General features: G+C 40.6%; 1 protein-coding gene across 1 annotated transcript; it reads left to right on the top strand.

The window, feature by feature from the left end:
• Nucleotides 1-7532: 7532 nt before the first annotated feature.
• On the top strand, nt 7533-9662 carry LOC120288819. Its single transcript, XM_039302983.1, has one exon. The coding sequence runs from the start codon at nt 7533-7535 to the stop codon at nt 9660-9662; it is 2130 nt and encodes a 709-aa protein (XP_039158917.1).
• Nucleotides 9663-26858: the final 17196 nt, after the last annotated feature.

Below are 26858 nucleotides of genomic sequence, written 5' to 3'. Positions count from 1 at the left end.
ATTTGTGATGGTTTACCATGTCGTTGTTTCGTATGGTATGACGATGGAAGCCATAGTTTTTGGAAGGGAAGATCTCAATGTGCGGTGGTTGGCTGTTGATTATTTTTTGATATTATGACAGATCTGATCTTTTATTTTTCGAGTTTTTTTTTAATTTTAATTTTAATTTAATTTATTATTATTATTATTTTTTATAGTTTTTTGTGATTTGTTTTGCTTGGAAACTTTTTATATTTCTATCATGTTTGATTTTGTCAAAGAATTTTAGTTCACTTAGAGAGAGAAAACTTAAAAAAAAAATAGTTCGTCAGTATTTTTCATTAGCCAAACCTATGGAGTTAACTAGAGGAATTAGTTGCACAAACTTGACAAATTTCAAGACTTGATTATATATTTTGAAAGTTTTAGGACTTAAATATAGGGTGTACTTATCTTCATAAGAAATCATTAGAAAAATTATTCGTCAACATTTTCTATTAGTCAAACCCATGGAGTTAACGAGAGAAATTAATTGCACAAACTTGATAAATTTTAAGACTTGATTACATATTTTGGAAGTTTTAGGACTCAAACACAAGGTGTACTTATCTTTATAAGAAAACATTAAAAAAATTATTCGTTAGCATCTTTCATTAATCAAACCAATGGAATTAATGGGAGGAATTAATTACCCAGACTCGACAAATTTAAGGACTTTATTACACATTTTGGAAGTTTTAGGACTCAAACACATAGTGTACTTATCTCTATAAGGTAATATATATGTAGAATTGCCAAACTGAATTCATTTAGGTTCTGATTTGTGTTGGGCTAAATTTCACAAGAGTGTATACCACTACCTTGAACTTTCTTGCTTTTATCTTTGTCCTTTACATATTGCATAATATATAACGTATAGTATGTGGGGTGAGTGGCTTCGTTTGCTTGTGTTATGAAGTAATACGGAGATTAATATATACGTTGGGTAGCACGACCTTGACAGTGGTCGCTTGTCATCGCGTAACCTCCGCAACGGGCTGTCGTCTCTCTCTCAGGCTTCGCCCGAGGTGCCATCTACATCAATATGTGCTTCCACTTTCATTCTTTGCTTTTTTTAGTTTAAAACTAGAGTCCATTACAAGTTTTTAGCAAATAGTGTTTTGCATTTCGTGAAACCCTTTTTAACTTAGGGTTCTTTATGTCTATGTAAAGGTATTTTGCAAAATTGAACCAAATGCACCGTAATACATTTTTGCAATACTTGAAGCTTTGTTGTTTGATCTAAGAATAGAGGAAGAAATAAATACGAACTTCCTAGAGGTGAAGAAAATTTCACTTACTTATCCTTTTTGTTAGGAAAACAAATAGATCTATGTGATTTTAGATGAAACTTAAGGAACGTTTTCCTAATGTTTTTGCTTTTGAGTCTAACAAAGAAAGAAAAAAAAATCGTGTCAAAGTTAGAATATTTTCTTTGTGATTTTTTTTTTTGGCTCCCTCTAATTTTTAAAACTTTAGAGCAACAATTTTATGAATGATCAATTTAATACCAAAACTTTTTGACTGATCACTTTAGCGTTAAAACTTTTTAAAGCAACCATTTAAGTGACTTCAACAAGCCATGCTAGATTTTCAGCAAACTAAGTCATTATATTCACTTAGATGATCATTTTTTCAAAGTGGTCGCACTTAAAATAATTGTTTGAAAAGTTTCAACACTAAAGTGACTCTTTATAAAAAATTATGGCATTGATGACGTCTTTTCCACCCTAGGGAAAAACAAAAACTTATTTTGAGGTTATGAATTTTTGGACTTTGAGGTTTTCATAGGTTCTTAGTCGCATGTTTCTAGCCTTGATGCACAATGTTAAGGGTTTAATTAAGTTAAAGGTGGTGCACTGGCTATGTGTCCTTCGCGTGACAAGATGTGAACGAAAATGTTCAGCTCGCACACCGCATGACTTGGAGAAAAATGTTCAGAGGGTGTCGCACACCACATGCTAATAGGTCAGACATGGACAAGAAGTCGTGATCATGATGGCCATGAAGCGCATCAACTGACGGCGATGTGGTGTGAGACGTGCGCTCTTGTGCATTGTTTTATCGTAGCGACGACTTCATTCCAAAATTTAATATGAAGATTAGTATCCAAGGACAATATTATGCTGTCTGGGAATTGAAGCAATCAATTCAATGCATCAAAATCGCTGCTAACTTGGAGTAAGCATTTATCACCCTCTTTTTGGCCTATTTGCGTGTCTTTATTTGTTATAGCAACCCAGATGGTGATTTTTATATTCCACAAGGATTATGTTGGGCTGGTGAGGGCATGCTAGACAAAGTGTTAAGATCGCAGTGATTATAATTAAGTTCACATAATTAGAAATCTTGACAAGTGATCAAGGAACCAAACTTTAACTCTAAGCCTAGATTTCAATCTTCTCAATTAAAGCATGTAGTAATCATGCCAGTACAAATGCCGGAATCTAATTTTGTCGCTTTATTCTATCTTCGGGCAAATGTAGAGAATGACTTGATAATTATGCATCCAAAGATGTCGCGAGTTGTGTGTTGTGAGTGTTTCATAAGGCATACTGCTTTTTCATTTCTAAAATGTTATGCAAGGTAAACGAGTGCTTTTGTATTTGATTCCAATAACAAGTTATTGGTTATTGTTGGATTATAATGTCTCAGTTGCTGTTTTCTGTTCTTTTTTTTACTCTGTTTTCTGTTATGTTTTCTGCTCTGTTTTACTCTGTTTTTTTTATTAAAAAACAGCCAAGTTCAATTTAGTTATTTATTTAGTGTTTTTGCTATTTTCTAGGAAGTTAATAGCACGTTTGTGTGCAGTTATGTGTTGCACGTACGTGAGCAGTTTTTGCTTTGTTTAAGTTGTTCTGTACTTGACAGTTTCCTTTAGAACAGACGTATGCAAGTTTGTGTTCTGTTTCTCTGCGCTTCTCTTCCTCATCTGAAAAATATAGCTTCTGGTTTTCTATTTTCTTGTTTACTATTTTGATCAAGAATAACAACGGTGGTATCGAGCATGTATGATCTTGAGGGACTGTGAAGTGAAGCAAGTATCGAAGTGTAAAGAAGTTAAAGGGTGATGGAGACAGGGTCGAGTGGTTTCTCTGCAATGGCTTCTCCAGTATTTACTGGAGAGAATTATCAAGCATGGGCTGTTAAGATGACGGCATTCTTGGAGGGTCATGATTTATGGGAGGCTGTGGAGGATGATTATGAGGTTGCTCCACTTCCAGACAATCCAACCTTGAATCAGATAAAGTACCATAAAAGAGAGAATCACAAGGAAGGCCAAGCCAAAGTCATGCCTCGTACGCTGTTTCACCCACTATCTTCACAAGGATCATGAGATGTGATTCGCAAAGGCAATATGGGATTTCTTGAAGGATGAATATGAGGGAGATGAGAAGATAAGAGGCATGAAAGTGCTGAATCTCTTGAGGGAGTTTGAGAGACAGTAGATGAAGGATTCGAGTCGGTGAAGGAGTACTCGATAGGTTGGTTGGGATAGCTGAAAAAATCAGAGTTTTAGGACGACTTGAAGGATGAAAGGCTTGTTTAGAAGATTCTGGTGTCTCTTCCAGAGAAGTTCGAAGCCACCATAGCGTCTCTGGAAAATACAAGAGACTTACCTGATATAAAGCTTGCAGAATTGTTAAATGCTCTGCAGGTGCAGGAGCACAGAAGACTGATGAGAAGAGAAGAGTTTGTAGAGGGTGCGCTGCAAGCTAGAGTGAAGTCAAATGATGGAGGCAAATGGAAGAAATGGATTCAGTCCAGAGAAAATGCCGGTGACTCCAAGTTTGTAGCAAAAGAAGGAAATTCTGGTGGGTCTAGCAAATGGAAGATGAACAAAAAGCCTTGTCAATACTGTGGTGGAACTAATCATCAGTTTTTTAGATGTTGGAGAAAGCCTGATGCTAGATGCAGAAGATGTCACAAGTTGGGTCACATGGAAGCCATCTGCAAAGAAAAAAATTACCATCAAGTAGGAAAAGCCCAAGTAGTAGTGAATGAAACTAAGGAAGAGCACTTGTTTGTAGCTTCATTTTCTGAATCTTCTGTTGGGAATGATGCATGGCTGGTGGATAGTGACTGTACCAATCATATGACTGGCAATTCGAAGCTGTTTAGGATTCTAGACAGTCGATCAGTCGAGTTAGAATTGGCAATGGACAGTATATCGAAGTGCAAGGGAAGGGTACGGTGGCTATTGAAGGAAGTCGGGAGGTGAAGCTGATCGTGATGTTCTCTTTGTGCCAAATATTGACCATAATCTGCTAAGTGTTGGTCAATTAGTTGAGAAGGGCTATAAAGTGAAGTTCGAAGGGAAGGAATGTCTTATTAATAATGCAGATAGCAAAGAAGTGCTAAGAATTCCAATGGAGGACAAGAGTTTCATGTTCAAGCCACAAGAGATGCAACAAATGGCTTTAAAGTGCAAAAAGAAAATGCAGAGATATGGCATAAAAGACTTGGGCATGTTCACTGGGAAGAGCATGTCGTTTATGCGAGAAATAGCTTGGCAGATAACTTGCCAAGTTTGGAGGAGGAATTTCCACAGTGCAAAACTTGTCTTCTTGGCAAGCAAGTCAGATTTCCTTTCAAAGGAGGAGGCTGGAGAGCATGTGAGAAGCTGCAATTAGTCCACACAGATTTATGTGGACCTATGTCTGAGTCTTCTCTCAATGGAAAGTGGTATTTCATTACCTTCACCGATGATATGACTAGGATGAATTGGATTTATTTTCTGCAAGCCAAGTCTGAAGTTGTTGATGTGTTTGTGAAGTTTAAAGCCTTAGTTGAGAATCGAGTGGGAAGAAAATTAAAATGCTCAGGTCTGATAATGGTTCTGAGTATACTGCTCACAAGTTTAAGTTGAATTGTGAGCAAGCAGGAATTGTGCAGCAGTTCACTGCTCCCTATTCACCTCAACAGAATGGGGTCAGTGAGAGGAAAAATAGAAGTATTATGGAGATGGCCAGATGTATGATGCGGGGAGAAGATGTTGCCTAAGAAGTTCTAGGTCAACGGCTAATACCGCGGTATTCTGTTGAACATTGCCCACAAAGGCCTTAGAGAGGTCAACACCTTTTGAAGTCTGGTATGGTGTTAAACCTTCTGTGAAAAATTTGAAGGTTTTGGGTGTTTGTGTTACACTCATGTTTCGAGGTCAAGAGGGACAAGCTGGATAAGAAGGCAGAGCTTGGAATCTTCATTGGGTACAGTCTCCAATCAAAGGCTTACAGAATTTTTCACCCTATGACAGGGAAGGTGACTGTAAGCAGAGATGTTGTTTTTCTAGAGAAAGATGAGTGGAATTGGATGGAAGGAAAGAGTGCAGAACAGTAACAGTTCGAAAAACAACCTGCAACAGATGTAGAGGTTGATGAAGTTATAGATGGATTGGAAGAAAGTATGGATGATTTACCAGTGAAAGGCACAAGATCACTTGCTGAAATCTATGAAAGAAGCAATGTGGCAATGCTCGAACCATCTAACTTTGTGGAAGCTAAGGAGGATCAAAGGTGGATTGCAGCAATGCGGAGAAGATAGCAATGATCCGAAAAACCACACATGGGAGCTTGTTGAGGATCATCCGATAAGAATGTAATTGGGGTTAAGTGGGTGTTTAGAACAAAACTTAATCCCGATGGTCTGTTAATAAACACAAAGCTAGACCCGGTGGTGAAAGGCTATGCACAAATATGGGGAGTAGACTATTATGAAACATTTGCTCCTGTTGCACGACTTGATACAATAAGGCTACTGTTAGCTATTGCAGCAGAGAATGGGTGACCTATATTTCAGTTAGATGTCAAGTCTGCATTTCTGAATGGAGAGCTTGAGGAGGAGATTTTTGTTGAACAACTTGAAGGCTTTAGTATCAAAGGGCAAGAAGAGAGTGTATACAGGTTGAAGAAAGCTCTATATGGACTGAAGCAGGCTCCAAGAGCTTGGTATGGGAAGATAGATCGATATTTGCAAGATTTTGGTTTTGTAAAAAGCTTAAGTGAGTTCACTCTTTATATCAAGGAGGTGAATCACATTGTTTTAATTCCGTCACTTTATGTAGATGATCTATTAGTGACGGAGAATGATATGGAATTGATAGAGAAGGTGAAGCAAGATCTATTTGTAGTTTTTGAGATGTCGACTTGGGAAAGATGGCTTATTTTTGGGTTTGGAAGTAAAACAGGCTTCATATGAGATCTTCATCGTCAGGAAAAAATACATGAAGGAAATTCTAAAGAAGTTTCGGATGGAAGATTGTCGAAGTGTAAGCACTCCTATGGCTGCTAAAGAAAAGCTGCAGAAGAATGATGGAACAGATGCAGTAGATGCTTCTATGTATAGAAGTCTGATTGGGTGTCTCATGTATCTTACAGCAATCAGACCAGATATTCTATTTCTTTGTGAGTGTTTTATCCAGGTTTATGAGTAGTCCTAGTCAGTTACATTTGATTGCAGCAAAAAGGGTATTGAGATATCTCAAAGGAACATTGTTCTTTGGTGTGAAGTTTAAGAAATGTCAGAAGTTTAATTTGCAAGGATTTTCTAATAGTGACTAGGCTGGTTCGGTAGATGACATTAATATTGTTTCAGTTTTGGTTCTGCTTGTTTCTCCTGGTGTTCCAAAAAGCAAGAGATTGTAGCTCAGTCCACAGCAGAGGCTGAGTTTATAGTAGCTACTGCAGCTGCAAATCAAGCTTTGTGGCTGAAGAAGATAATGAAGGATTTGTGGTTGAATTCCAGTGATTGCATTGAAGTTAATGTGGATAATCAGGCTGCGTTAGCAATATCTCAGAATCCAGTTTTTCATGGCAAAACCAAGCATTTTAAAGTCAAATTTTTCTTTCTACGTGAGGTGCAACAAAGTGGCGAAGTTAAATTGGTCTATTGCAGATCTGAAGATCAGCTTGCAGATATGTTCACAAAACCACTTCAAGCTGGAAGATTTGAAGTATTAAGAAAGAAAATTGGAGTATGCAGCAGCAACTGATCCAAGGAGGAGTTTGTTGGATTATAATGTCTCAGTTGCTGTTTTCTGTTCTTTTTTTTACTTTGTTTTCTGTTATGATTTCTGCTCTGTTTTACTCTGTTTTTTATTAAAAAACAGCCAAGTTCAATTTAGTTATTTATTTAGTGTTTTTGCTATTTTCTAGGAAGTTAATAGCACGTTTGTGTGCAGTTATGTGTTGCACGTACGTGAGCAGTTTTTGCTTTGTTTAAGTTGTTCTGTACTTGACAGTTTCCTTTAGAACAGACGTATGCAAGTTTATGTTCTGTTTCTCTGCGCTTCTCTTCCTCATCTAAAAAATATAGCTTCTGGTTTTCTATTTTCTTGTTTACTGTTTTGATCAGTAACAACAGTTATAAAGAGTAGCCGTTTTGAGGATGCTGCAGAGAGGTAAATGCCAGGCTAATGCTGTTTTGCCTTACTTCGTCCTCTCCCTTTATAATCCTAAGATTGACCAAGGGTGCCCGATCATTGCGCCTTTTGGTGCCGACATTAAAGTTCAACCATGGGATTTTCGCTGTTCCCCGAAAACACTCAAGAACTGTGCAAGGAGTGGGAGCTGCGGTTCTTCGTCCTCCTCAGCTTGTTCCTCCAATTGATACTTGTGACTCAGGGCTTTCGGAGGAAATCCAGCTACAAGTGCTGGATCCGAGTCGTGGTCTGGACGGCGTACCCATTGGCTGACCTCATCGCAACCCTCACGCTCGGCGTCCTCTTGAACCGCCTGGCCACTATCAAGGAAACGAAGGGGACGATTGATCCAAAGAGCCATATCGCTGCTTACTGGGTGCCGTTCCTTCTCCTCCACTTGGGTGGGCCTGACACGATCACCGCGTATGCCCTGAAGGACATCGAACTGTGGTTGAGGCAGTTGGCGCGGCTTTGCGTCCATGTTGGACTAGCTTGTTACGCCTACTTTGTAACCTTCTCAGGGTCTACGCTCTCGATATTAGCAGCTGGCGTGATCCTGGTGGGGTTCATCAAATATGTAGAGAGGACATTGTGTTTGTACTGGGCAACCGAAGGTCAACTTCGAGATTCGATGCTTTCACTTCCTGATTTCGAGTACCCTCTGAAGAAGGAGGAGGGTTACCGACTCAGCATTGACGAGGAGAGCGGTCAAGCCATCGACAAAGAAAAGGACAGTACTCTGGTCAAAGCGTATGAGTTGTTCAAGATCTTCAAGCCTCTCTTCGTAGGCCTCATCCTTAGCTCTGGCGACCTGGAGGCCAGTAAGCGCATGTTCATGAATAAAGCCATGGACTCAGCAACAGCTTTTAGCATAGTAGAGATCCAGCTCGGGTTCATGTACGATCAGCTCTTCACAAAGGCACTGTTGCTGACCCGTGCTTGGGGCATCATTCGTTGGGTCATTAATCTCTCGGTGCTGTGTGCCGTGTTGGTATTCTTCTCTTTACAGGATAGGAAGGATTACCCCAAAGTCGACGTCTATATCACCTTCTTGCTGATAGGTGCGGCTGTACTTTTAGAGATTTACTCAGTTCTTCTCGCAATTTCATCCGATTGGGTCAACCACTGGCGTCTTCAGAGATCTGGCGGATCCGCAATATCATCTGCCGTGGCTTTTCTCCAGATCTGCCAGACCCCCAGATGGTCGAATTCCGTGGCCCAGTTCAGCCTCTTGAAATTTTCTGTCGGGAAAAGAAACAGGATCTTCAGCAAGTATCTGAGGCTCACCAAGTTAGATGAGGAGTTGGAGAAGAACTTCTACATTGATTACAAAGAGTTCAAGAGCAACATCAAAGAATGGACCTTCGATCACATGAGGGATACGGTCGATTTTCTGTTTCAGGACGCCAGAGTGAAGAGCGGGTCCATGAGTCTTAAGCTGGAGGCTCTGAAGAGTTCAAAAAACGATCACCTGGACTGGAGTGTGAAGGGTATGGAGTTCGAACGGAGCATCCTCATCTGGCACATCGCCACTGAGCTCTGCCACTACAAGGACCACGACAAGAGGCGGAGAGAAAGCCCGGAAAACATCAAGCACTACAAAATGAGTAGGTTGGTCTCTCGGTACATGCTGTATCTTTTAGTATATCATCCTTTCATGTTGCAACCAGGGATACACGCGCCCCGATATACAGACACTTTGGTTGACGCTCAGAAGTTCTTCCAGGACAAGCTAGCAGTGTTGTCAAAGAAAGAAACAATCATCAACTTATCAGTTGTCAAGACGTGGGCGCAGAATTTATTCGAGAAAGAGAAATATGGCCACACCGGAGTTAAAAGCTGCAACAAGGCGCACAAGTCAGCAGAGTCGCGCGATCTATGCGAACTCGGCCATCTTCTGCTCCATGTGGGAACTCAGCTGCCCGCCGAGAAAATAAGAAGTGCCAAAAGCAGGTCGGTGCTGTTTGACGGGTGCCATCTCACGTCCCAGTTGAATGAAATCGAGTCGAAAGACTTCGGTAGGAAATGGCACGTGATCGGCAAGGTCTGGGCGAAGTTTCTGATATACGCGGCTTGCAAAAGCAAAGGCTACGAACACTGTAAGAACCTGAACAATGGAGGAGAGCTTATCAGCCATGTTTGGCTTCTAATGGCGCATCTCGGTGTAGCGGAGCTGGTGCAAACTTCCGAAGGACAATGCATTACCAAACTGATCTTGGATTAGAACTTTCAGGTGGAATGCGTCTTTTGCTTAACCTACTGTTACTTGAGTAAGATAAATAAAGCTCATCATCATCATCATCATCATCATCATCTTGATGAGATGGTGAGGTTGAGTTGTTTCAATACTTGTTGTACTTGAGGATTCAGGAAATAATGAAAGTGTGTATCAGCTGTTCTTCTTCACCAGGGGCATTATCATTGGCACGGAGAATTCGAGTCCCTCGAAAGTCGTTTAGTAACTTCCGGCATATCTCCTCAATGAGTGTGAAGTAACTTTTTCATGTTGATTTACTTAGCAACCCCTTAACATAACAAATTTTCTTCCCGGTTGGTACACTTTTGACTTTAAGAAAGCGAGTATCTATATGCGGGACCGAGACTTGTAATTTTTTATTATTTTATTTTAGAGTGATTTGTAAGTTTCAATAAAAAAAAAGAAAAAAAGAGTGACTTCTAACCTACCATAAATTACTAGCTAGCTTGTTTACGTGGCTAATAACATTTTACTTAGTAAAATCCAGTTTGGGGCGAGCTTTTGCCTATTTATCACTTTAAGTTATGATTTTCTCTTAAAAATTTAAAAACAAAAAAATTATCTTAAGATCCGAAAAATAATGAAAAACTCGCTGTTTATTCTCAGCAATTTTTACTGAATCTGAAAGAGCTCGCTTGTGAAGTAAGTGATCCTTTACCTCTGTTAGTGATTAGAAGTATAGGCATTCCTCAAACGTCCAAGCATAATACACCGACGCGTCAATACAACTGAGTATACATAATTTTCAGCAGCAATATAAATATCTCGGTAATGGGCATAGACTCGCAGACATAACCTTTGGGAAAACAGTGGTATCACAACAAAATTGCAAGCGACTGTTCTTCAAAATAAGATCAAATGATAGGATGAAACAACAACTAAATCCAGATTTATTAACTCATCAGTCACTCAAAGCATCTCTGTTTGATCCAATGTTTATGCATAAAAATATGTTATCGGTTACAAATATGCTGTAGTAGAAATTCCTGGCAGAGGCAGAGCACCACTTATATGAACTCTAGCTATCATGAATTCATATAATTTCATGAAGGAATATCTCCAGCACCACCAAGGAATCATAGTGGTGTATTTGTTATGCGGAAAAAAATGATTCAAAAAATATTTTCATAAAAATAATTATCGTATTGCTTACAAAAATAATTGAAAAATTTTTTTTCATCTATGAATTTTTGGCATAATTTTTTTTTCGAATAATTAAAGTATTGTTCATCTTCTAATTATTTTAAGCGATACAAATAATTATTTTTAAATATTTTCCATATTATTCATCTTCCGCAAAACAAACGGAATCAAGTGTGATATTTAATATTCCTAAGCAGAAAATTACTAGAATACCCATAAAATTTTCTAGGCCGACGGGGACATTAATGATAAAAATTCCACAAATTGTAAATTACCTAAAAAGAGCCCAATTACAATAAAATTGGAAATTTGTCCTTAAATGCATTACTTCAGTCCATAAACTCGAACAAAGATTCAAATGCCATAAATAACTCTTGAGAAGCATAAATAAAAACAATGGATAAGGTTCATCTAAGAAAAATAATGTAAATTTCTAGTAATCACAATTTATATAGACAAAAAAGTTCATATTCTTTTTGAAACTTTTACATTTATACCGTTACTCCTCGAAATGTCACGATATACAAAATTCAATGGATAATATTTTTCCATCATCTATAATGAAAAAGATAACATTAGAGCTAGATTTCAAACACTCTTATTTTTCCATCATTGTTTGAAATTTCCAAAAATAGCAAAAATTATGAAAATTTCTTGAAAATACCCAGGACGTAAAAACTTCCATGCCCATAAAAGCCATCAAACCAAAAATTCAATCGGATATCAGGATAAGCTGTACAAGCCATTTGAAGTTAGCACATCTGTGAAGGACACACTTTTCAAATTTTACAGATTCAACGGGCTAACTTTGGACCTCATAACTCCGTCGCCGGAATTCCACTTTGGACAGATCAGGTGTGTACAACAACATAAGTGGTAATGAATAAGAACAATCAATGGAGTAGTTGGCAAAAGGTTGGGATTTGGGACTAACCATTGCCTTGCTTGATTGCATTTAACAAAACTCATGCAATAAATAAATAAAAAACTAAATTAGTGGATATATTGCAATATGAAAGATTGATGTTTGCAGCAACTTGTGAAAGACAAAGCAAAAAGATGAACCTGCAGATGATGGAAGAAGAGCACTGGAGTGTCAGAAGGTGGAGGGTTACAATTTTCGGTTTTGGATAATGTTTTTTGTCGGTGAAAAGTTTAGGTAAAGCGCATTAAATATAATGCATACAGAAATTCAAGACGCGCCAAGAAAAAAGGAGGCCCAGACGGCTTCACCTTTCTCGGAACCAGACGTGTATGAAATATTACTTGTGTATTCCTAAGCGGCGTGGGATTCAGGCCTTTTGCAGAGGCCTTAATTTTTAAAATAAGAATAAACTAGAAATAAATCCTATAGAATTAGCGAGACCGACTCACAGGCTTAAGGGATAAAGGTGAAATGCATATAGAAGCCCAAGGCACGCTAAAAAGGGAGGTCTAGATGGCTTCACATTCTGCAGAATTAGGCATATATGCACCCTCATTTGTACACATCCAACCGATAAAGGGATTCCGATATTCATGAGTTGGAGTGCGCGATGAAAATTAATGAGAAAGGGATATGAAACCGAGCGTATACTTAGATGTTCTTTTCTTTTGCTTCAGAACTTTATTTTACTTGAGGACAAGTTTGGAATAAAGCTCAGTAAAAGTAAGGCAAAACCTGGCTTCCTTTGATGTATAGAAGATATTATCATTCACATATAACTTCTTATTAGCATCAAGCCAAGAAACGGAACATTTTATCAAGAGGCTTCAAAATATTTAATCGGTCTTTTTAGCATATATGGAAAAAGGAGGCATGGCTTTTATTTCTGACTTCTCATTATTTGACATTTGAAATTTGACTGATGTAGAAACCTATACATAGGGACATTGAGGACATTTGCAATTGCAATCATGCCATTTTTCATAATTTTTTGGAAATCAAGTGATGCATACTTTTATTTTGACAGAAATTTTTGCTCGAATAACGGAAAATTCAGGGGATGGTTCAAGTACGCAGTTGCTATTTTCTAAATAAAGTTGACCTAAATTTTGAAGTTTTCGCAAGTAGGGATAATGATGACATTAGTGCCAAAATTTTCTAAACAATCATTTATATGCCACAGTTTTTTTTTTTTTTTTTTTTTTGTGACCTAGGGAATCCTGTAAGCCGACAGCTGGTGAGCAAACCCTAGGGGAGTGACTGCAGGACCCACCACCTGCACGTCGAGGTATTGTGGTTGTGGGGCCCGAGCATCTTGTGGTGGTGGAGTCCCGATCGCTCTCTAGGTTTGCTTCGCGGTGTCGAACTTACGGGAGGTTCCACTGGGTCAAAAAAAAAAAAAAAACCGTGCACATACTTTACCAAAAAAAAGCGATTTGACACTAAAATGATCATTTATAAAATTTTGGCACTAAAGTAATCATTAAGATATTTGATTAGATATGCTGTTCTCTCTAAAGTCACGGGTACTATTCACCGTTCGAGTGTGTAGCTGTCTTCGGGCGTTCTAGGCGTCCGTTGAAGCCGATTTTTTGGTGCCGAGCTACCTCTTCACTCGATCTACAGTTCCACCGAAGGATTTTTCTTGGTACGTCCTCCATAGTCAGGAATGATGAGCTGTATCTTTTAGGGTTTTCTGGTTGCTGCGAATTTTGTTCACATGGCCTCCACATCCTCGAAGCTGATGGCCTCTTGGGCAAGGCCCATCAAGAGGTGTCCAAGGAAGTTTCTCGACTTCCCCCATTAGCCTGTTCCCCTCCTGCACGATCTACCTCGGCGGTTCGGGATGTTCAAGCCTCGAGAGGGCGTTCTCGAAGCAGGGGCCGAAGCAAGGGCAGGAGGGCTCGTCCGCCCTTAATTGCGAATCCCCTCTTTCAACCTGTTGAAGAGGGCCTTCCTCCACCCAGGTATCCTGATGCCTCTAAAGAAAAAGGGGTTGCTATTGCAGAAACTTTGGGTGCTCCAGCTCGTTCTTCCCCTGTTCAGAGTGGTTTGGAGTGAAATGGGCTAAGTCTCGATGCTCTCAAGACTTCGATACCCTAAAAGGATGCTCCCCGGGATGCTCCTCAGCCCCCTCCTCGTTCTTGGGCGGCAGTTGCCAGGTCGGCCACCAAAGGATACAGTCTTCCCTATATCCCACTTGCAATGGTGGATAATAAAGTTGTTGTGCAAATTTCTGAGGAAATATTGCAAGCTGCCCATCCTAAGTGGAATGAATGCATTGTTGGTTATTATATAGGGAGGAGACTCCCTTTTAAGTTGACGGAATCTACTCTAAAAAATGCATGGGGTCACCACTTGGTTGAAGTATTGACAGATGATCTTGGCTTTTATTTTTTTCGCATTCCTGATGCTGATTTTAGGAGGAAAGTGCTTGATGAAGGCCCGCTCACTATAGCTAAAGTCCCTCTCATCCTCCAACAATGGCATCCTATGATAAATTTAAAGAAAGATAGCCACAAATTGGTCCCCATCTGGATTTGGCTCAGAAACATACCTCTCTCTCTCTCTCTCTTTGGTCTGCATTGGGTATAGGAGCAATTGCGAGTGCCATCGGGAAGCCTTTATATGTGGACAGCCAAACCGAGCAGATGAACATGATTTCCTTCGCTCGTGTATGTGTCGAAGTTGATGCAACCCAATCGTTCCCTGATTCTATTGATTTTATGTTGAATGGAGAAGCTCATTCTATTGCGATCCAATATGAGTGGAGGCCGACTCCTTGCCCTTCTTGCAATACTTTTGGCCACAGGTGTACTATAAAGTCTACTACTACTGGCCCTCCGAAGGCTCCTCCTGCGATCCCCAAAGTGCCTACTGCTCGGCCTAGTGGTGAGTGGCGCGAAGAAAAATCCAAAACAACATTCTGTTGATGATCCTGCTCCCCTTGTTCGCCCGAATGCCCCCGTACGTGGGGCAACGATTATGATTCTCTTATTGTGGTGCCCTCTTCTATCCCAGAGGAAGCTGCTTTGCCTTAGCTACCTCCCAATCCTATCTTGGTTGTTCTTGCACGTTAGTCAGAAACTCCTCTTGCTGCTCATTTCAATGCCAATGCCAATCTAATTGACTGGAAATCCAACGTGGCACTTTTTTTTATTAATTTTTGAAGCTGACGTGGCTCGTCAGAGAGTATAGTCAGCATCCAAACAACAAACGATGCCGTTTGGTGTCTTTCCCACAAGTAAGAACCCTAAATCCCTAAATTGAGAGAGAGAGAGAGAGAGAGAGGCATGGGCTTCCTCCCCTGTCTTATTCCCCGAAGAACAACGCTAGTAGCGGCACTAGCAGCAGCACCTTCAATCCCCTTTCTTCCTCCTCCCCCTTCAAACTCGCCTCCTATTCTTCCCGCCACTTCTTGCCTGAGCAACAACCTCAGCCTCTCCTTGCTCACTTGGTCGAGCAACTACGATGGTGGTCGAGTGATAGTGGCCGAGCAATGGCGGGCGAACGACTGTGGCTGAGCGATGGAAGTTGGCGTTGGGTGAGGATCGGACAAAGAAACTCTAATTTCAGTCCCCATATGAGCTATATGGTGTCAGTTTTGTGAGGCTGTCCACGTATGATGGCAAAACGACGTCGTTTCTTAAGGAGGATGGAAAACGACATCGTTTAAAAGTCACAACAACTTTAAAAATATATATATATATATATATATATATATATATATATATATATATATATATAAGTCACATAATTAATTTGGCTGTAATATCTTGCCGATAGCACTAAAGTGATCGTTTTTTCTCTAATTTGGCACTTAAGTGATTCAAAATAATCTTTTGGCACCAGAGTGAGCGTCGTACACAACTTTTGGCACTTCTAGTGTACTTACCCCATTTTTGCCGGCTTTTAGGATTCAAACTAGTTAATATGCTTGTGGACTCAAACCCAAGTCTATTGCCAGCCTCTGGGACTCGAATCCAGTTCTTGCTAGGAAATCGAGGACTCAAACCCTAGCTCGAGCACAATCTCTTCTTTAGGGTGTATTCAAGTTTTATCCACGAGCCATGAACTATGCATTTTATTTGGGAGATGTACACTATCAGTGCCATAAGTTGTGTACGGCGCTCACTTTGGTGTCAAAAGTTTCCATCAGATCACTTAAGTGCCCAATCGGAGAAAAAACGATCACTTTGGTGCCACTGGCGAGAGATTCCGGCCAAATTAATTACGTGGCTTTAAAACGATGTCATTTTCCATCCTCCTCAAGAAACGACGTCGTTTTGCCGTTATACGTGGACATCCTCACAGAAATGACACCATATAGCTCATGGGGATTGAAATTAGGGTTTGGGGGATTGAAATTAAAGTTTTCGCCGCTCATCACTCGGCCACTGTCGTTCGCTCGCCATCGCTCGGCCATCGTCGCTTCGCCACCATTGTAGTTGCTTGACCACGTGAGTGAGACGAAATTGAGATTGTTGCTTAAGCAAGAAGTGTCAGGAAGAATAGGAAGCGAGGGTGGAGGAGGAGGAGGAAGAAGATGGGTCGAAGGTGCTGCTGGTGCACTGGTGGTAGTGGTGGTGGTGCCGGTGCCATTGCTGGTGCCGCTACTGGTGCTACTGTTGGTGCCATTGTTGGTGTCTTTGCTGGTATTGGTCTTCGAGGAAGAAGAAGACGGCGTGCCCCTCTCTCTCTCTCTCAATTTGGGGATTTAGGGTTTCTAAGTTGGGGGAAAGACGCGAAACGACGTTGTTTTGTTGTTTGGATGGCTGACTGTACGCTTCAACGAGCCACGTCGGCTTCAAAAATTAATAAAAAAGTGTAATGTCAGATTTCTAGCCAATTTCATCTGTGTTGGCATTGAAATGATCATTTTTCAAATTTGTCAGCACTTAAGTGATCTGACGGAAACTTTTGGCATCAAAATGAGTGCCGTACATAATTTTTGGCACTGATAGTGTACTTCTCCCCATTTTATTCTCAAACATAATGCATGTGTCATGAAGTCAAGAATTTTTTCATCAACAACATTATGAACGAGCCTAAGCCTAAAGCCCCACTCGAGTAACAAGCATAAAGGAACCCTGCTTGTACCGAATGAAAGCTATGAAGCATGACTTCATTCTAGTCATACAAAAAACTCAAGCACATGAACAAGTCATAGAATACATCAACATCCAAGAATCAATCGACCTACCCTTGGTTTGTTTGAGAGAGGATTTCCTAGAGTTGAAGACGTCCTAAATGTTACTAAAAGAGGGGAGAAACTACACTTACCTAGGAAACTTCACACTAAAGCACGAGTTACAAGAGATGGGCGGCTTTGCTTGGAGGTCGAAAGAGAGAAAGAGGGCGTGAGGAGGAGGAGGCGTGCAAGAGGGGGGGAGAGGAGGAAATGGGAGGTAAGGCGGGGAAATCAAGAGAGCTCCTCCTATTTATAGCCCTTGATACCATCTTTATCAAGCCACATGATCCAATCTTAAGTTTCCATGTTGCGTGCCTAAAATTCTTGCACCTAAAAAGTAAGTTGGCATAGCTAAAAGGTTTTACTTGGCAATCTAGTCCATGGACATAATCGATGATGGCTCGCTTTTCGTTTTCCCATTGGTCCACTTATATCCTGCATTTAATGGACATTTAATGGGGTTTGATAATAATGGTACCATAGTTGCCAACTCGGCAATCTAGGATCTTCAATCATTAATGAGGGCTCGTGTATTGCTCTCCGATTGGTCCACATGTGTGCTACCTTTTTTCTAGAACTTCCAAGATATTTTGGCTACCTTCATGACGTTTGAATTTTTAAAGGACACATCACCCTTCATTTAATGAGGGGATTCTAGAATTTTCTTTTATTTTGTCATTTTCTTCATCAAAGGTGATCTAGATAATTCCCCCGTCTAAGTTTGTTTCGGGGCCAGAGAATGGATCATTAGGTACACCTCGAAAAATCAAATCACATATATCCGAGATTTGGCCATCATGCCCCATGCTCGCTTGAATCGTTCCTTTGGACGGTTAGTCGGCCTACAGGGTTGGTTGTCCTTCAGTCAGTTCAAGGATAATCTTAAGGCTACCTATGGCCTAGCACTAAGCCAAAGCACTCATGGACCTTAGAATTAGTGACGGAATAGCAGGGTCTATTCCTGAGCTCATTTCGGTCGGTACTCGATCCATCCGTATGGCTCATGGTTGGTGCATTACCGATCCACGATTGGACATCACCAATTCAAGAATATTTTCTAATCACTAAGGATTAAATAGGGAATGATGCATTTTTGGTCTGAAGGATATCACATTTGATCAAGTCGGATCGTTTGTATATCGGTGCATAGCTAGGCGGAATCACCCGTGACCGGGCACTACGACCGGTTGGATCAACCCATGATCATCCGCCGATCCAAAATCATCCCATGATCAATCCTCGTGATCAAAAGGTCATCTTATGAGTAGGTGATCCTACCCCATCGGTATGGTCGGTAGAAATTCACGGCCGATACCTTGACCATTTCGTGACCGATCGGTCGGTCGGTCGGTCGGTTGGTCGGTCGGTCGGTCAGTCAGTCGGTCCATGATCGATCCTTGATTCCTTACCAATCAAACTGATTGATCCACGGCCAATAGTCCATGATTGATCCTTTTAGAACCTTATGGCCAATCCTTATGGGGTCGGTATCAAGAGTGTTACATTAAGGGCTGTTCGGTACTAAGCAACCTTTACTTGTTTCTTCTTCGATTTAGTTCCTTGCGAAGCCTAGACGCCGCGTCGATGCCAAATTGACACCTAAATTGCCATTGGACCATTGCCGCGTGACCGCCAAACTGCCATTCAGCTGTTGTCCATCTCCTCCGCAACCTGTAGACGCGTGATTAGCAATCCACAGTTGCTGTTCGGTCTTGTTGTTCCTTCCCCTGACATGTTTCAAAGCCCATATCATTTGTGAGTGGCTTTCTAGCCCTTGATTAAAGTTATGGTTGCATTTAGGGAGTAGTTTAGGACTTTTAGGTGATTAAAATGATGATTTATTGACGTGATAAGTTATTATTGGACTTAGATGGGTTATTGAGTCTCAAAGTGATAGGTTATCATGGTTAGGATGATAAGTTATTAGATTACGATAAGTGAAATTGATATGTGATTCTATCATGTCATAATATGATAAAATGCTATTATGTGGTATAGGGATTATTTGTTAGATGCACTACATGGTTTTTGTGATATAGGGATTATTGGTTAGATGTGATATATGGATTATGTGCTAGATGCATTATTTGAGTTATGTGCTATAAGGATTATGTGTTAAATGTGTTACATAGTTTATGTGTGTATATGTGCTATATGGGTTATGTGTATATATGTTATTTGGGTTCAGTATCCTATGTCATATGTGTCATGTGTGCCGTTATGGAGTGACGTTTTGATATGACTCGTTACTAGAGCATATTATGGTAGGGTAGTATGCCATATGGATAAAAGATGAGTCATTGCTAATTGTAATAACACGTGATAGATAATTTTGGAATATTATGATGACCTTACCTTTTTGTAATAAGTGATCCATATGCCATAGGTTTTTTATGAATTAAATAATGCATTTATATAATGTAATATGATGCAAGTGTGTAACATAGTGGCATTTGATGAGTAATGTGGCATATTGCATGAGTATCACATGGGTTAAATGAGAAAGAAGAGAAATGATGTGCGAAGATATGCCCGTGTGATCATTTAAGACCCTGATGCATATTATGCGGGGTGTGAACTTGTCCTAATGGGTTTTACGCGGGATGATGCCTGATTCAGTTCGGATGCCCCAAAGTCAATGGGATGTCGATCGTGAATGGATTTCAGAATGAAGCTCTTTACAGGAATGACCATCCTGATGCATTTTAAGAGGGAAGATACCGTGCTTGATAAGGCGAGACGATGACGGTCACGTCGGATAACTATGATGGGTTGGCCTTAGGTCCTGAGTGGCCGTAATAATCTGGACATATTTGTATGGAAAGTGTATGAGATTCGTATATGTTTAGGTCCGGATTATTGCATGGCATGAGCGCATGATTTGAACCATAATGCGCATTCGTATGTTTGGCTAGAGAGCATGGAATATATGTTATGGAATTGCCTATGCGTCTATATTAATGGCCTTGAATGATAGATTTGTTATTATGAGAATAGTGAAAGTAACGCGAGAAGAGTGTTGTCACGTTTTGCCATCGATAGATAATTACTTGTTTAAGGTGCTTCTGAGGTGAACAACTTCCCTACACGAGGTCTAGGAAGTTCACTCATTGAGTCTATCTCATATTTGTTCGTTGAAATGTTTATAGGCCCTAAGAGTGGTTGAAGTGTTCCATTAGATACATTTTGACCTACTTGTTGAGGACAGTTCGAAGGTGACGGAGTATCCTGTACCAGGAAGGGTCGACGCACATTACACGAGTTACGTCATGACCATTTGGGTCAACGAAGGTTTACCTAACCTTGTGCCACTCCAATTCGTGGCCTTGTGCTTTTGGGTGGGGAACGAGAGCCATGGTCCTATCCGCGGCTTCGACGGTCCGCCAGGTGTTAGAGGTTCTTGGGGAGGCATCAGCTGTGATGCCAAGGACGGGGACATTCCCGATGGGAAGATGTTCGACCTCGAGCTCGACCCCGAGCTAATCACCGAGCTTGAGCCATGGATCCTAGAGGCCATTGAGGCTTAGATAGTAGTGGGGTTGCTAGTGCTTTTTGGACTACCCTAGAGGCATAGGCGTACCCCGAGCCCTTTTGTAGAAGGTCGTGGCAGTGCGGTCAAGCATGTCAGATGTAATGAAGCTGGTTGTTTAGCTTTTGAACTTGTTGTGTATGAAACGTTGACTTATGACGCATATATATGCTTTTAACTATCCCTGTTGAATGATGGTTGGAGATTTGTTTACATTTTCGCTTGTGCGTTATCATTACTACGAATTGGGTCAGTGATGCCTCCTGGGATGTCGCAATCGAACGACCATCGCAATGGAAGCGAGGGGTGCCGCGCGCTCAAAGCGGGTCGGGGCATGACATTATCCTTTTTGTTGGGAAAAATCTATGTGATTTTAGATGAAACTATTTTAAGAGAATGTTTGCTCAGTGATTTTGCTTTTGAGTCTAATAAAACAAAGAAAAATAATGTCAAAGTTGGAATATTTTCTTCATGACCTTTGCTTTTGGCTCACTCTAATTGTTAAAACTCTTGAGCAACAATTTTATGGATGATCAATTTAATGCCAAACCATTTTGAATGATCATTTTAGTGCCACAACTATCTAAAGCAATCATTTAAGTGACTTCAACGAGCCACGTCAGATTTCAACAAACTAAGTCATTGTATTCACTTAGATGATCATTTTTCAAAAGTTGTGACACTTAAAATGATTGTTTGAAAAATTTTAACACTAAAGTGACACCCTATAAAAATTGTGGCATTGATCACCTCCTTTTCGCTCTAGGCAAAAATAAAACTTGTTTTGAGGTTATGGATTTTTTGACTTGAGGTTTTCGTACGTTTCTAGCCTTGATGTGCAATGTTAAGGGTTTAATGAAGTTAAGGTCCTTCACGTGACAGTATGTGGAGGATGAAAATGTTCAGCTCATAAGAAAAATGTTCAGCGAGTGTTGCACACCACATGCCAATTGGTCCGACATGGACGACAAGTCGCAATCACGATGGTCATAAAGCATATTAGCTAACGGCGACGTGGTGTGAGATGTGTGCTCTCATGCATTATTTTTGTTCTATCGATGACTTCATTCCAAGGTTTAACGTGGAGATTAGTACCTAAGGACAATAATATGTTGTTTGGGAATCGAAGCAATCAACTCAATGCATAGGAATTGCTTCAACTTGGAGTGAGCATTTATTACCTTTTTTTTGGCCTTTTTGGCCGTCTTTACTTGTCATTATAGCAACCTAAATGGGTGATTTTGATATTCCACATGGATCATGTTGGGCTGATGGGGCGTGCCGGACAAAGAGTTAAGATCACGGTGATTAGAATGAAGTTCACAGAATTCAAAATCTCGAGAACTGATTGAGAAACCAAACTTTAACTCTAGGACAATAATGTTATGCGGGGTTTCTAAGTGCTTTTGCATTTGATTCCAATATCAAGTTATTGGTTATAGAGAGTAGCCGTTTTGAGGATGTTGCAGAGGTAAATTTTACTTAGTATCTTTTTTGTTAGGTATAGGAAAACAAATAGGTCTATGTAATTTTAAATGAAACTATTTAAAGAGAATGTTTGCTCAATGAGTTTGCTTTTGAGTCTAACAAAACAAAGAAAGATAGTGTCAAAGCTAGAATATTTTCTTTGTGATTTTTGCTTTTGGCCCACTCTAATTTTTAAAACTTCAGAGCACCAATTTTTTGAATGATCAATTTAATGCCAAAACTTATTGAATGATCACTTCAGAGCTAATATTTTCTTAAGCAATCCTTTAAGTGACTTCAACAAGTCACACTAGATTTTTCAACAAACTAAGTCACCACATTCACTTAAGTGACGGCCTATAAAAATTGTGGCATTGATGATGTCCATTCTGCTCTAGGGAAAAATAAAACTTATATTGAGGTTATGAATTTTTGGACTTTGAGGTTTTCATAGGTTCTTAGTCGCATGCTTTTGGCCTTGATGTGCAATGTTAAGGGTTTAATTAAGTTAAGCTATAGGTGGTGCAGCGGCTGTGTATCCTTCACGTGACAGTATGTGGAGGACGAAGACGTTCAGCTCATACACCACGTGGGAGAAAAATGTTAAGCGATTGTCGCACACCACATGCCAATAGGTCAGACATGGACGAGAAGTAGCGATTATGGTGGTCATAAAGCACATCAGCTGACGGCGATGTGGTGTGAGACGAGTGCTCTCATGCATAGTTTTATTGCAACGACGACTTCATTCCAGGTTTTAATGCAATTAATACGCAAGGACAATAATATGCTGTCTCCGAATGGAAGCAATCAACTCATTGCATTGGAATCGCTTCAACTTGGAGAAGCATTTATCAACCTCTTTTCAGCCTTTGCGTGTCTTTGCTTATTAAAGCAACTAGAATGGGTGATTTTGATATTCCACAAGGATCATGTTGGGCTGGTGGGGTGTGCCAGATAAAGAGTAAAGACCATAGTGATTAGAATGAAGTTCACAGGATTCAAAATCTTGAGAAGTGATTGAGAAACCAAACTTTAACTTTGAGCCTATATTTTAATTTTGTCCGTTAAAACAGATTATAATCATGCTAGTACGAATAACGGAATATGATTTTGTCGCTATACTTCATCCTCGGGCAAATGTATAGATTGCTTGACAATTTTGTATCTAAAAGTGGAAGTGTGTCGTTGGTGTTTCAAAAAGCGTACTGCTTTTTCATTCCTGTAATGTTATGCAGGGTAAGTAAGTGCTTTTGCATTTGATTCCAATATCAAGTTATTGGTTATAAAGAGTGGCCGTTTCGAGGATGTTGTAGAGGTAAATTCAAGGCTAATTTGTTTGCCTTGCTTTGTCCTCTCCCTTTATAATCCTAAGATCGACTGAGGGTACCCGATTGTTGCGCCTTTTGGTGCCAACATCGAGTGCAACCATGGGATTTTTGCTGCTCCCCGAAAACACTCGAGAACTGTGGAAGGAGTGGGAGCTGCGGTTTCTCGTCCTCCTCAGCTTGTTCCTCCAATTAACTCTTGTAACTCTGGGCCTCCGGAGGAAATCTATCTACAAGTCCTGGATCCAAGTTGTGGTCTGGACGACGTACCTATCGGCCGACTCCATTGCAACCCTCGCGCTCGGTGTCCTCTCGAATCGCCTGGCCAACATCAAGGAAGTGAAAGGCACGATGGATCCGAAGAGCCAGATCACTGCTTTCTGGGCGCCATTCCTTCTCCTCCACTTGGGTGGCCCTGACACGATCACCGCGTATGCCCTGGAGGACAATGAACTATGGTTGAGGCAGTTGGCGCGGCTTTGCGTCCAGGTAGGACTAGCTTGTTACATCTACTTCATGGCCTTGTCGGGGTCTACGCTGTCGATATTAGCAGCTGGCACGATCCTGGTGGGATTCATCAAATATGTAGAAAGGGCATTGTGTTTGTACCTGGCAAGCGAAGGTCGACTTCGAGATTCAATGCTTTCGCTTCCTGATTTTGGTCCCATATACCCCAGGATAATGGAGCAGTATAGTCTGAAGAAAGAGGAGGGTTACCGAGTCAGCATGGACGAGGTCACGGAGGTTCCGGCTCCGGAGGACTTCTCAGTGAACAGCGGTCAAGCCATGGACGAAGAGAAAGCCACGGCTCTGGTCAAAGCCTATGAGTTGTTCAAGATCTTCAAGCTTCTCTTCGTGGGCCTTATCCTCAACTCTGGCGACCTGGAGGCCAGTAAGCGCATGTTCACGAACGTTGCCATGAACTCGGTGACGGCTTTTGGGATTGTGGAGATCGAGCTCGGGTTCATGTACGATCTGCTCTACACCAAGGCACTGTTGCTGAACCGTGCTTGGGGCATCACTCGTTGGGTCATCAATCTCTCAGTGCCGTGTGCCGTGTTGGTATTCTTCTCCTTACAGGATAGGAAGGATTACCCCAAAGTCGACATCTATATCACCTTCTTGCTGATAAGTGCGGCTATACTTTTAGAGATTTACTCAGTTCTGCTCGCATTTTCATCTGATTGGGTCGATCACTGGCGGATTCAGAGACCCAAGCGATCTGTGATATCATCTGCCGTGGCTTTTCTCCGGATATGGCCGAACCCAAGATGGTCGAATTCTGTGGCCCAGTTCAGCCTCTTGAAATTATCTAGTAGGAAAAGAAACAGGATCTTCAGCAAGAATCCGTGGTTCGCCAAGTTAGATGATAAGTTGGAGAAGAACTTCTACATTGATTACAAAGAGTTCAAGAGCAACATCAAAGAATGGACCTTCGGTCACATGAGAAAAACGGTCGTTTATCTGGAAGGGAAGAGCGGGTTGGCGGGTCTTAAGCTGCAGGCTAGTGAAGTACTGAAGAAGTCAAACAACGGTCACCTGATCTGGAGTGTGGACGGTATGGAGTTCGACCAGAGCATCCTCATTTGGCACATCGCCACTGAGCTCTGCTACTACAAGGACCACGACGCGAGGCAAGGAAAAGGACCGGAAGACATCACAAACTACAAGATGAGCAAGTTGGTCTCTCGGTACATGCTCTATCTTTTAGTTCTCCATCCTTCCATGTTGCCAACAGGGACAGGGGTACTCCGATACGAAGATACTTCGGTTGACGCTCAGAAGTTCTTCGAGGACAAGCTAGCGGTGTTGTCAAAGAAAGAAACCAGCATCAATTCATCGGTTGTCAAGACGTGGGCGCGTAACAAGAAAGAGAAACATGGTCACACCGGTGTTAAAAGCTGCAAAGAGGAGCACAAGTCAACGAAGTCGCGCGATCTATGTGAAGTCTGCCATCTTCTTCTCCAAGTGGGAACTCAGCTGCCCGCCACAAAAATACGCGGTGGCAAAAGCAGGTCGGTGTTGTTCGACGCATGCCATCTCGCGTACCAGTTGAATGACATCGAGTTGAATGACTTCAGCAGTAAATGGGACTTAATCGGCAAGGTCTGGGCGAAGTTTCTGATATACGCGGCTTGCCAAAGTAAAGGCTACGAACATTCCGAGAGCCTGAGCAGAGGAGGAGAGCTTATCAGCCATGTTTGGCTTCTAATGGCGCATCTCGGCGTAGCAGAGCTGGTGCAAACTTCCGAAGCACAATGCATCACCAAACTGATCTTGAACTAGAACTTCCAGGTGGAATGCGTCTTTTGCTTAACCTACTGTTACTTGAGTAAGATAAATAAAGCTCATCATCATCATCATCATCATCTTGATGAGATGGTGAGGTTGAGTTGTTTCAATACTTGTTGTACTTGAGGATTCAAGAAATAATGAAACTGTGTATCTGCTGTTCTTCTTCACCAGAGGCGTTATCATTGGCACGGAGAATTTGAGTCCCTCAAAAGTCGTTTAGTAACTTTCGGCATATCTCCTCAAAAGTGCCAAGTAACTTTTTCATGTTGATTTACCTAGCAACCTCTTACCATAATTAATTTTCTTCCCGGTTTGTACACTTTTGACTTTGAGAAAGCAAGTCTGTGTCTATATGCGAGATGGAGACTTGTAATTTTTTTTTTCTTAGAGTGACCTGTAAGTTTCAATTTTTATTTATTTATAAAAAGAGTAACTTTTAACCTACCATAAATTACTAGCTAACTTGTCTACGTGGTTAGTAACATTTTACTTAGTATAATCCAGTTTGGGGCCGGTTTTTGCGTATTTATCACTTTAAGTTATGATTTTCTCTTAAAAATTTAAAGACAACAAAATTATTTTTAGACCCGAAAGTAATGAAAAATTGCTGTTTATTCTCAGGAATTATTACTAAATCTGAATGAGCTCGCTTGTGAAGGAAGTGATCCTTTTACCTCTATTAGTGATTAGAAGTATAGGCACTCCCCAAAACGTCCACGCATAATACACCGACGCGTCAATGCAAGTGAGTATACATAATTTTCAGCGGCAACATAAATATCTCGGTAGTGGACATAGACTCGCAGACAAAACCTTTGGGAAACCGTGGTATCACAACAAAAGTGGAAGCGACTATTCTTCAGAATAAGATCAAATGACAGGATAAACCAACAACTAGATCCAGATTTATTAACTCATCAGTCACTCAAAGCATCTTTGTTTGATCCAATGTTTATGCATAACAATATATTATTGGTTACAAATATGCTATATTGTAGATATTCCTAGCAGAGGCAGATCACCATTTATCTGAACTCTAGCTATCATGAATTCATATAATTTGATGAAGCAATATCTCCAGCACCACCAAGGAATCATAGTGGTGCGTTTGTTACGCAAAAAATAAAATGATTTGTAAAATATTTTCATAAAAATAATTGTCGACGCTTATAAAAATGAGTAATTGAAAAATATTTTTATCATCCATGAATATATTTTGACATAAATATTATTTATGTTCTAATTATTTTAAGCGATAGAAACGATTATTTTTAAATATTTTTCA

Source organism: Eucalyptus grandis, chromosome 10 (assembly GCF_016545825.1).
Source record: "Eucalyptus grandis isolate ANBG69807.140 chromosome 10, ASM1654582v1, whole genome shotgun sequence".
Lineage (NCBI taxonomy): Eukaryota > Viridiplantae > Streptophyta > Magnoliopsida > Myrtales > Myrtaceae > Eucalyptus > Eucalyptus grandis.
This window is presented reverse-complemented; position numbering and strand designations above follow the sequence as displayed.